General features: G+C 37.0%; 1 protein-coding gene across 1 annotated transcript; it reads right to left on the bottom strand.

Moving 5' to 3' along the window:
• Positions 1-8,947: 8,947 nt before the first annotated feature.
• LOC104215715 (11S globulin seed storage protein 1-like) lies at positions 8,948-12,069 on the bottom strand. Its single transcript, XM_070174601.1, has 4 exons — positions 12,006-12,069; positions 11,045-11,301; positions 10,148-10,636; positions 8,948-9,440 (listed from the first exon to the last, which is right to left on the bottom strand). Exons 1-4 carry the CDS (start codon positions 12,067-12,069, stop codon positions 9,045-9,047), a joined length of 1,206 nt encoding a protein of 401 aa, XP_070030702.1. The 3' UTR covers positions 8,948-9,044.
• Between the last annotated feature and the right edge of the window lie 910 nt (positions 12,070-12,979).

The following is a 12,979-nucleotide window of genomic DNA, read 5'->3' as shown; positions in this document are numbered from 1 at the left end:
GTTCCTCGAGCAGCTCCAAGTTGACTAACATTGCTTCGTTGTTCGATTCATCTACCTAGAAATATCTCGAGGTGGGTTCACCTACTTCTACTGGGATTAAAGCTTCTGCACCGTACACAAGGGACTCGACTTGGTCGTTATTTGGTATGCCCATAGAACACTAGGTAATTCATCGGGCCAATTACCTTAGCCGCTTCCAACCTTTTATTGAGGTTTTGAATAATCACTTTGTTCATTGACTCCGCTTGACCATTGGTGCTCGGATGATAGGGTGAAGATGTGATCCTCTTTATTTTTAAATCTTCGAGGAAATTTGTAACCTTTGCACCGATAAAATATGACCCATTGTCGCATGCTATCTCTTTTGGTATTCTGAACCTGCAAATTATATTTTCCCACAAGAAATCGAACACTTCGCATTCTCTGATCTTCTGACAAGGACCTGCTTCCACCCACTTAGAAAAATAGCCAGTGAAAATTAAAAGAAATCTTACCTTTCTTGGAGTCAGTGGTAGCGGTCCGACGATGTCCACCCCCTATTTCATAAACGGCCACGAGTCAGTGGTAAGGGTTCTGCTGATTGATGCACTAGTGGTGCATAGCGTTGGTACTTATTTCCGTATAAAGTCTTTGGCATCCTGTTCCATGCAGGACCAGTAATATCCTACATTTACCAACTTTAGCACTAAGTAATCTGCCCGAGTGGTTGCTGCATATCCCTTCGTGGACCTCTCTCATGACATAGTTAGCTTTGGAGGCCCCTAAGCATCGGGCCAGTGGGCAAGATTTTCTATACAATTGGCCTCTCTTGAAACTATATCGTGCTGCTGTGGTGTGCAGCACCCGTGATGCTTTAGGGTCCTTGGGCAACTTCCCATGCTCGAGATAACCGATAATTTCATTCTCCAGTGCTAGATAAAATTAGTTGAATTTACCTCATAGTAACCATCCGCATCCAGGACTGAGTTCATCAGTTGTACTACTGTCCCGTACTCTGATCCCTTTATTTTCGTCGATGATCCTAGGTTTTCCAATGCATCTACTTCTATGTTATCCTCCCTTGGGATATGAGTAACTGACCACTCCCAAAATTACGTCAATAGAGCCTGGACCTTTACCACATATTGTTGCATGTGTTCCTCTTTGGTTTCGAAGATTCCGTAGACCTGATTTACCACCAGCTGTGAGTCACATTTGATTTCAATGACCTTGTAATCAAGTCCCCAGGCCAATTCGAGCCCTACAATCAAAGCTTTATACTCTGCTTTATTGTTAGTTAAAGGGGCCGTTCTGATGGCTTGCCTTAGGGTTTCTCTTGAAGGCATGATTAAGACTATTCTGAGCTCGGGACCTTTTATGTTGGCATATCCATCCATAAACAAGGTCCAAAATCTTGATGTCGATTACGACACCATTACTGCCACCTTGGTTGCTAGAGGCAATAATCCCGGACTAAAATCGACCAAGAAGTCAGCCAAAACTTGTGACTTAATTGCAGTCCTTGGTTTATATTCTATGTTGAATTCACTCATTTCGACGACCCATTTGGCGAATCTACCCGAGAGCTGGGGTTTATAGAGGATGTTTTGCAAAGAGAAAGTAGTCACCACAGCTATCGGGTGGCATTGGAAGTAGGGCCTTAGCTTCCGAGCATCAACTATGAGAGCTAAGGCTAGTTTATCCAAATGTTGGTAGCGAGTTTCTGCTCCCATTAAAATTTTGCTACCATAATAAATGGGATATTGTGTACCTTCGTCCTCTCGGACTAAAATAGCACTTACCACAACTTCCGAGACGGCAAGGTAAACTAGCAACGTTTCACCTTCTTTTGGTTTTGAAAGCAATGGAGGGATTGACACGTACTTCTTCAAATTCCTCAAAGCCTACTGGCACTCCGGAGTCCATTCGAAATTATTTTTCTTTTGAGCAGTGCGAAGAAGCGATGATATTTTTTCGATGACAAATGAACCTGCTCAAAGCTGTCAATCTCCCCGTGAGCCTTTGGACTTCCTTCATGTTTGAAAGTTGGTCCGGGATGTCTTTTATGGCCTTGATCCTATCGGGGTTTACCTCAATCCCTCTTTGTGATACCAGAAATCCCAAAAACTTATCAGAGCTAACCCAGAACACACATTTCTCGGATTAAGTTTCATATTATGCTTCCTCAGAATGTCAAAAGTTTATTGTAGATATTTAAAGTGATCATCTACATTTAAAGACTTAACGAGCATATCGTCTATATAAACTTCCATAGTTTTCCCTATTTGATTCTCAAACATCCTAGTCACGAGCCGTTGATAAGTGGCTCCTGCATTTTTCAACCCAAAGGGCATCACATTATAATAATATTTACAGAAATTCGTTGTAAACGAAGTCTTTTCCTGATCTTTGGGTTCATCTTAATTTGGTTGTACCCAGAATAAGTATCAAGGAAACTCATTAACTCGTGACCAGCCGTGGAATCAATCAATTGATCGATGTTTGGCAGTGAGAACTAGTCTTTCGGGCATGCCTTATTAAGATCTTTCTAATCTACATATATGTGAGATTTATTATTCTTCTTAGGAACTACCACTACATTGTCTAGCCAGTTTGGATATCTTACCTCTCAGATCGAATCGATATTAAGTAAGCGGGTTACCTCTTCTTTGTCGAATTTGTCCCTGGCTTCGGCAATAGGGCGTTTCTTTTGTCTTATCGGAGGTATATTGGGATCCAAGCTTAACTTGTGTACGACTACCTATGTCGGTATGCCTGTCATATCCTCATGCGACCATGCAAAACAATCGGCATTAGATTTAAGGAATTTAATAAAATCAGACCTGAGCTTCGGGGGCAGTCCCATCCCCAAGTGGAATTTCCTTTCTAGGAATTCTTCGAACAATGCAACTTGCTCCAGCTCATCCGTTGTGGATTTCGTTTCATCCGTCTCTTATAGAACTTGGAAATATCTCGGCATCTGATAATATTATGATGCCTCTATCCCCGGGCTAACTTCTTCTAGTTCGGTAGTAGGTGCCAGTTCCTATAATTGCTATGCCATGTGTTCCTTTCCTTTGCTACTGGAAACCGAAATTGCATTCATCTCCCTCACCACCAGTTGATCTCCCCTTATCTGCTTAATTCCTTCGGGCATTGGAAACTTCAGCAATTAATGATATGTTGATGGTACAACTTTCATCTCGTGCAACCAGGGTCTTCCCAGAATGATATTGCATCCCATATCACCATCTACCACTTCAAAAATAGTTGTTTTCATTACTCATTCCCGGGTTGTCACACTTGCGAGGTTGAATCCGGCGAGGAGCTTTGTGATCGGAATAATGCTTCCGGTGAGTTTAGCTTGCTCTAGTACTTTCCGTTGCATGATATTAGCCGAACTTCCTGGACCCACTAGAACATGTTTAATCTTAAAATCTAGCACATTTAAAGAAATTACCAGTGCGTCTTTGTGTGGTAGCAGTAATCCGCCTGCGTCCTCCTCCATAAAAGTGATATCGTCTTCCCAAAGCCTTTTACTATAAGTTATTGATACTTTCGTTTCTTTCCTACCAAAAAGGTGACCCCATTAATCTCATTCCCTCTGAAGATCATATTGATCGTTTGGCGTGAGGGTTCTTCTCCTACTTTCGAGCGTTCCGCATTGTCTCTGTTACAACCATAATTGTTCTTAGCTCAGTCGCTTAAGAACTCTCTAAGGTGACCATACTTCAATAATATTGCCACTTCTTCCTGAAGGTGTCGGCAGTCCCCTGTCCGATGGCCATTTGTCCCATGGTATTCACACCATAAGTTGGGATCCCTCTGGCTGAGATCATATCTCATTGGTCTCGGGAACCGTGCCTCTAATGTTTCTCATGGCTAATACCAATTCCACTATACTGACGTTGAAGTGTTATTCCGATAACTTGGGGTAAGAAGGATCTCGTGACCCTGATGTTTCTTTATCCTATAGTGATCTATTGCCGACAACGATTAGTCCTCCTATAAATTGCAAATTTGTCTGTTGTCCGGAAACCTATGCCACAGCCTTCGGTCCACTCGTAGGGCAAAATCGGCCCATCGAAGTCCGTCTGTCCGTGTTGTAATCATCTTTTTGATTTTTCTCTGTTCTTCTCCAGTCCTTTGGTCGATGATGGAAAGCTAACCTGATCATCCTCGATCCTTATTTTTTACTCATACTAGTTGTGGAGATCCACCCAAGTCGTTGCTTGAAACTCAAGAAGGTTTTCTTTCAGTTTCCTAGAAACGTCTGAACTTCTCGGATTCAATCTCTTGGTGAATGCTACAGTTTCACATTCATATGGGACAGCCGGGAGCAACATTCTTTCCTTCTGGAATCAGGTAACGAATTCTCATAGTAACTCAGACTCACCTTGTGCAATCCTGAATATAATCGGCCTTTTGGGCATGTACTTTTCTAGCTCCGGCATGAGCCTTCATGAATGAGTCTACAAGCATTTCAAAGGAATCTATGGAATGCTCGGGTAACAGTGAATACTACGTCAAGGCTCCCCTCGTGAGAGTTTCTCCAAATTTGTTTAGCAACACAGATTCAATTTCGTGAGGAGCTAAATTATTTCCCTTCACTGCCATTGTGTAGGTGGTAATATGCTCCTGAGCGTCTAAAGTTCCATCATACTTTGGCACTTCAGGCATTTTGAACCACTTCAGAAATCATTCTGGTATCACACTTGGCTTGTATGGCAATTGAGTATACTTCCTTGAGTCCGAGACATTCAGTACTAGTGGCACGCCCGACATTTGGTCCATACGGGCATTTACTACCCTCATAAATCGTAAAAGTTCATTTTTGAAAGGATCGTTCTCGTTATTGAGGCCGGATCCGCTCCCTCAGCCCCTATCGGAGCCAACTTCACCCCTGAGTGTGTTGTTGTCGACCCTCTACATTGTTTGGTTAGTGGGAATACAAGGAGGAATTGGATCTCGTCTGTTTGCATTATTTGAAGCCCCCGATAGCACCTGCTTCAACTCCGTCATAACCTTATCATGTTGCATGAGGTGGCCTAAAATGATCGCATGTTGCTCTTGCAAGACCCTTACCATGTCAACGACATGCTCCTCATCAACATCATCCGGAGTTGTCTCCCAAACCTGTCGAGGATGTTTCTTGTCATGCACCGGTATGGCACCATTCCCCTCATTGTGGTTGTCACTGATTGAGTCCTTGAAATGAGGCTGATCTCCTCGAATCTCGAGGTTGTACGTGTTGTTAACAGTGTTATCTTCCATTTCTTATGACTTTTTCTAAGACAAAATAATCAAAACACGCCAGTAAAAAAAGGCAAGGATCAATTTAATTGTACGATTGTCTAGGCTCCACAGTGGATGCCAATCTGTTTACTCGTAAAATGGTACAGTTGAATTTATACGTGATTTCTAGACAAGTGAACTAATTTGATCCTGAAATAATAAAATAATCAAAGAATTATGCAATACTTAGCCTTAAAATATTGACGAAATAATAGGAGCAACAATTCCAGGAACAAGGTTTCCGGGCATAACAATAATGAAATTAAAAAACAAGAAAGTGAGATTATATTAAGCTTTGTATAGAATATAGTATAAGTTTTCCAGAAAATTCGTGTCCTTTACAATGATAACTGAGCTTACTATTTGCAGTTATGTCTAGGAAAGGAGGTCCTAGAATTGTGCCCTTCTTTAATATCAATTATAAGGGCCATTGATGAGGATGTAATGGTAAACATAAATGCCAAATTTCCTGTAACAGGCAATCGCTCTTAATGCCACGGAATATTCTTTATTAAATGCTACAGGACCCAGAGCATTTATCACACATTTATGAACCTTATTCTTTTTCGGTGACAAACAGAACAGTTGTCTTCGGCCTTTGGCCATCCCCCCGTCTTGAATTCCACGTGTCCCTTTTTTGGACGGCCACGTGTCATAGCATTTTTTACCCTAAACTGGATATATGTGCACGTCCGAATAGTCGAGTTATGCGATTGTCGATTAATGTCTTAAAAATCTTTTTGGGACTCGTCCATGACTCACTCCTGGAAAGGCACTTGTTGCGACGACTCATGTGTGAGGCTTACGCCATAAATGTCTAATTGTGCATCTTGAACACGTCTATCCTCAGCATTTGGGAGTTATTACGTAAACAAAATGTTTAATTTTCTAATTAGTAATATTGGCCCTCAAAATAATTTAACAATTGAATGATAAAAGTTATATTCATATATATAAATATGAAGTTTGAGATTAACTAAAATATTTTGTCATAGTATTGCATTTTTACTATTTGAGTGAAAGCATCATGAAGGTAAATATCATTTGAATATTTCTTTTGAAAATGAGTAGCCGAAATTTATATCTTCACTCGTTATTACTCTTTGTTTCTTAGCTTTGTGTCTGCCAAAATTATGAGACTTTTATTCTTTACTTCAATTATACTTATTTATGAAGGAGTAATATTTTAAAAGTATATTACTTATAAAGTTTATTGATTATTTACTTTTTGAGAGGTAATTAAATGTGTAGTTTTTTAATATTTTTTAAAAATATTTAATATTTTAATTATTTGAAAGTTGAGACATTATAGTTGATTTGGGTGATACTCCATATTTTTTTTAATAAGGATATATAGGTCTTTAGCCAAAAAAATAATAATAATATAATAAAAAGATAAGAAAAGGTTAAAAAAAAAAGGATTAAAGATAATGGGCCAAACCCATGAGAAAGACTTGATAAAGTCAACAAAAAAAGGGTTTCACCCGCAACCAAGTCCCAAAGAAAGAAACTAAATACACCAACAATTGAATTATCAAATTTGAGAAGATAACGGGATCCACTTTGTACCAGACGTTAAGATTAGAAGGGGGATTAAGGGAAGTATCGGTCTTGCAAATTGTGGAGCAAAATAGAGAAGGAAGAGTTAGGCGGAAGCTTTGGTGCCGCAAGAAACGTTACTTTCAGCCACAAATTGTCTAGATTTCAAGGTGTTTTAATCAATATAATCGTCCGAACCATTGTTAATTCTAAATTCAAGGTATATCTTATTGCTCCTCTGATATGGGTATCTTTAATTTATTATGTTTGAGTTAAATAGTGATATTGATAACTTAGTGAGTTTCAATTGAATTGGATACAAGAAATAGTCATTAACAAGATTAAATTTTTTTATTCCAAGTAATTGGATAATATTCTGGTAGTTACTTTTGAGGTATTGTGAGTGCTTGCAAAGCACTACGTGAAATAGAATAAATTGCTAATTTTTCAAGCAACTCAAATGCTTCTTTTGCCCATTCCAAATTATATTAGAAATTAAGTTTAATGACAAACATGGAAAGAAGAACTAGTTTCCGATCCATTTTAGTACTACTGAAGTGATTAACAAAGAATCAACCTTCATATTCTAGAGGAATGAAACAGGAAAAAATTTATCAAATGCGGCCGGTTTAGATCAGTTACGTTGGTAGTTCACGAAGTTAATATGTAGATTGATTTTATAATGATATAGGTGGTTGAAGAAGTGAACCAAGTGCTAGCAAGTGACCACTACAAATTATAACTTTTCATTATTTTACTGTTCTTTTAAAAGAAGAAGAAGAAAGAAATGATTAACTTGCTAAGGTGTATTCTGAGTTAAATGTCTCTGGAAGTGCTCCCAATAATATATATGCACAAGTTATGCGACCAGATACTCATCGGGTTTGTTCGAATTCTAGGAAAAGGAGCAACTCCAAATTTTATTTATGGCTCTATATATAAACAGTCTCAGGCTGAGTAAAGGGATTTTGATAAAGGGTTGAGGTAGAAGTTCAAAAAACTACGCTATAAGAATTTTGATGGCGTAAAAGTTGTCTGAAGCTACCTTAGCTATATTTAACAAAGTATTTTTCAATATAAAATGAAAAATCTTTGTGGTTTTATATTATTTTTGTATCTTTTATTCTATAATTTGCTAAATATTGAATTTTGTAAACTATAAAAGTAACCAATCTAATATTTCTCCTCAAGTTAACCCAATCAAGAAGACTGAAATGAGTGAAGTAGGCACAACAAAAAAATTGTACATTTGAAAAATTATAAGATACTTTTTCCTCTTTTTCTTTTGCCTTATTTTCTTTCTTTTCTATTTTCAGTTGCTGCTATTATACCCATTATAAGGTATGTCTATTTTTTAGAATCCCAATCTATTATTTTTGGTATCCTAATTTGTTATAACCGAAGAGGAAAGAATTCCATTTATTATATAGTTATAATTTTTTTTCCTGTATGACTTCTTGTGCAACATTTTTGAAGGAGAATTACTGACAATGAAAAGCTTGACTCATGGAGAAATGGTTTCAAAAAGCTTTGTTGCAGGATTTAGTCTAGAAGTTGAGGGAATTCATTCTAAAGTGATTATAAATGTCGTATGTAAAATAAATATTAATAAACGAATTTAAGAAGCTTAATATGACATTTAATAAATGTTGTCGTATCTTCATGTTCTCCGAGTCATGTTCTTCGCACTCGGAGAAACTTTAAACTAAAATAGCCTAATTTTTTAACTAATACACCCTCCGTTTCAAAATACACTCTCCATTTCAAATTAAATAACATATTTTTAAACTATGTGAAAGTTGACCAATATTTTAAAAAATGAGTGTAACTTAGTAATATTTTTCGTATAATTTTTATATATTAAAATTTAATTTTAAAATATTAAGTTAAACTTATCCAATTTAGCTTCAAAGTTTAATTTATTAACTCACGATAATCGAGATGTGCCGTTTTAATAAAACTGAGACAGCATAGCCTAAATTTGGATGTGTATAGAAAATAAGAACTGCTAAATAGGGTACGTACGCTTGGCTCATAACATTAGGAAATCAAAGTTCTTTTATTGGTGATTCATGTAATTAACTCATAATTTAAACACAAGAACTTCCGCAGTACAAGTTCTTAAAACCAGACTCTCAGCCATTTTATTCTCTTATAATACAAGGCCCAACTTAAAACATAGCAAAACACAACATAAGATTCAAACATTACATTACACTTATTTCCATTTTCTAAGCATATTCTTCTCTCCTGCTAGATCTAGACCCTGGTCCAAAAACAGTCAACTCCTCCCTATTATACTTCAAACTCCTAGCTTCTTGCCTAGAAATTTGGTAAGAGTTCATTAACACTTCCTCTGGCATTGCTCTAAGTGCTGATAATCTTCCAGCCAGTGGGTTAACCATTGCATTGTCATTAGTCTTAAAAGCAATGTACTCTAGTCCTTCATTGCCTGCTCTCTTCACTATGGCAAAGTTCTGTGGCACAATTAGTAGCTGATTCTCTCTGACTTCGTCGTCGAATACTGATCGTCCCGCGTTTCCCACCACCTGAATTCGGCCGCTTCCTCTGATGATGTAGATGATAGAGTGGGCGTTCATGTTCCAGTGTGGTGCAACTATTGCATTCTGCAAAGCCAAGCAACATAGAGCTAGTTATCCACATGTTTACATTTCACATGTAGCTAATGATATAAAAAATTTAATTATGCGAAGGAAGGGTCAGTCATCTTTTGAAAAATTCCTCTAAAATTCTGCTCCACCATCCCTGAATTTGTCAAACTTTTCCTTTTTTTCCATATGTCTCTAGAAACTTTGTTTGCATTTGGAAAACTAAAAGGGCAGAGCACCTCTGTGCACAATTAACCCTATGTGGAAAAGCCTTAACCCTAGGGTGTGATGTAAATAAATATTAAATGCTTCTAGCGTGAGCTGTAGGTTACGGGAAACAACTCCAACACTTAATTAAGAGTCACTAATTTGAGTAGTAAGGACATATTTAAAACAATTTAAAGAATTTCTTGTTGTTCCAGAAATCAGTCACGATAACTTTACCATTGCCTATTTGAGTAATAGTAAGGACATATTTAAAACAATTTAAAGAATTTCTTATTGTTCCGGTCATTGGGAGACAATCGTTGCTTATTTGAGCAGTAGTAAGTAGTAAGGGCATATTTAAAACAAGTTAAAGAATTTCTTGTTGTTCCAGAATATCAAATATTTTGTTAAAGTAAGGTTGTTAAATGCGACAAAATTATTTTTATATAAGCAAGAAAATTTGGAAAATAGTATACTACTACTACTGCTAGTATATAAATTTGCCTACATATACGTACCCGGTAGAGGGTTCCTCGCTCAGCACTGAGTTGGAGAAAGTTAAGAATAGGAAGACTCAAGCTGTTAACAGTGCTGACGCGTCCTCCACGTGGATTGTACACGTCAGATCTAGAAGGGTGACCAATATTCTCCCTCAACTTCATTGTACATATTGTTTCTTCCAACCCATTCAATGGCCATCTTCCTCCTTCTCTTTGTTGTTGTTCCCTTCGTTCTTCTTGTTCAGATTCTTCAGGTAGAGTTAAACGAAGCTCTTCTGCTCTCACAATTACACCTCTCTCTTCGTTCTGTCCTTGAAGTCTCCTTATGGTTTCGACGTCGACGTTGAATGCTTCCGACAAAATCTCAGTGTCGAAACCGTTGAAAATGTTGCCTCCTTTAGATGTTGTCTCTTGTTCTGATCTCCTTTCTTGCATTGTTGTTTCTTGTTGTCTTCCTACGAATTGTTGTTGTACTCCACGCTGTGGGTTTCCAGCTAGGAAGAAGCTCTGCATTGTAGAAATGTGTTTGGACATGAGAATTGTAAAATTCCGGAAAAAAATGAAAAAATAATTTAAGTGAAAAAGATATTGACTAGAGCTGATTTTTTCAAATTTCCAAAAAAAACTCTAAAATTCAAAAATATTGAAATTTTCATGATTCCTAAAAAAGAAAATTTCCTAAAAAATGTGGTGAATTTTTTTTTTATGGCCAAACGGGCCCTAAGTTCTATGCAAAAGTACTTATAAGATTATTATAGGTAAAATCTTATGAATATATTAATGGTAACCTGATAAATTATTACTCCAACTCCAATTAATCTAATGTTGTTGTTTTTTTTGTTGCGGTAAAATTCTGATTTATATATTGACATTACTATTGACAAATAATTTTATTTTAAGATAATTAAAATTTACCCTGAAGGTGAGATCAAGTTGATTAGCGTGGTTGGAAGTGTCAAGAAGTGAGACAGTGACAATTGGTTCCTCGGCATCATTGTACATCCAGAAAGTGACTCCCGCCGGCAAAGCAAGAACATCACCAGCTCTGAAACGTCTGAGTTTCTGGTGCCTGTCATTGAAACTCCGGCGTCTTTCTCCGGTTCTGGATTCTCCAGATTCTGTTTCATATGTCTCAGCACATCCCGGTATCACAGTCGAGTGAATACCACGTCCTGCATTTATTAATTCATTCATCAAACAACCCCAAAACTTAATCAGATTGTCACAGCAGATATAAATAAATAAATTTGTCACACTCTACTGCATTGAATACCTCATTTTAAAATCATATGCTCACACACTTTAATATAAGATTCTGACTTCAATTCCCAGGATCATCCATTATAAAAGACTTTTATAAAACAATTATGTGGTTCATAAAAAAATAAAAAAAGTTAAAATAAAAGGCGTGTTGCAAATAATAAGATTACTTTTAGACAAAATAAATAAACTAAAAGCTAACCATCCATTAAAGACAGTTGGATCGATAACCCGAAAAAATAATTTGACTACTAACTACAAGTCTACAACACGTTAATTATCCGTCCACAAAAAGTTAGATCATTAACCCGAAAAATTATTTTAACAATGTATAAATTTCTTTACACTGTCTAATAATAAAGTTGTGAAAAATTATGTTAATAATGTATAAATTATATTTCTTTACAAGTCTAATAGTAAAGTTGTGTACCATGGATCCTCGTGGTCCGAACACTGGTCGGACCTCCCTGAACTCACGCCTTTTTTTCTTCCAATGATATACATTATTTTAATCCAATAAATAAATGTGATCTCTCTTTAATTAATTGCTCAAGCTTATAGATGTGATCGACATAATTCAACAATACCAATCCAACAGTTAAGGAAATAGTTATACCTTGAATAATGTACATGAGCAGAGGACTGTTGGTATAGTAAGGAAGCAAAATGATGATGTCCATCTCATTGAAGAAGTATTAGGCATGTGCCTAATAAGAGTTTTCTTTGGTTTGGTAGCCAACCTTGTTGACTTGGTTTGGTTGGTAGCCAACCTTGTTGAATTTCTTTGGTTTGGTAGCCAACTTTGTTGAATTGTGAAAAGTGTGTGTAAATTGTCAAATATTGTAGGCTTTAGAGGGTGAAGCTTTGGCTATAAAAGGAGAGCTTCAACTCTCATTTCTACACACCAACAAAGAGAGAAAGAAAGAGTAAGGTTTCACAGACAAGGTATAAGAAAATAGTCTGTGAGGAAAATAGAGAGAGAGCGATATTGTAGTGAGGTGGGAATATCAAAAGAGGGTTATTTCTTTTGAGTGTTGTAGTGGTCTTTGGAGTATTTACCTCCGACCTACAAAGTTGTAAAATTCCTTACTATAGTGATATCAGTTGCTCCTCTCGGGGTCGTGGTTTTTTCCCTTATTCAGAAGGGTTTTCCACGTAAAAATTTTGGTGTCATTGTTACTCTTTTATTCTTGTTAATTACCGTATCTCGGTGCTACATTATTATTCCGCTTTATTACCGTGAATATTATTTTGGTAAGGGGTTTATTCCCAACAACTGGTATCAGAGCACGGGTTCTGCTCGTTCACTGAAATACTATTCACTGTCGGTAGTACTATACTTGGTGAAAAAATAAAAATGTCCGGAGTAAAGTACGAGGTAGCAAAATTCAACGGAGATAACGGTTTCTCAACATGGCAAAGAAGGATGAGAGATCTGCTCATCCAACAAGGATTACACAAGGTTCTAGATGTTGATTCCAAAAAGCCTGATACCATGAAAGCTGAGGATTGGGCTGACTTGGATGAAAGAGCTGCTAGTGCAATTAGGTTGCACTTATCAGATGATGTGGTAAATAACATCATTGATGA

The sequence above is a fragment of the Nicotiana sylvestris genome, chromosome 1, assembly GCF_000393655.2.
Source record: "Nicotiana sylvestris chromosome 1, ASM39365v2, whole genome shotgun sequence".
NCBI classification, from domain to species: domain Eukaryota; kingdom Viridiplantae; phylum Streptophyta; class Magnoliopsida; order Solanales; family Solanaceae; genus Nicotiana; species Nicotiana sylvestris.
Note: the sequence above shows the minus strand (reverse complement) of the source record. Positions and strands in the feature narration are given on the sequence as shown.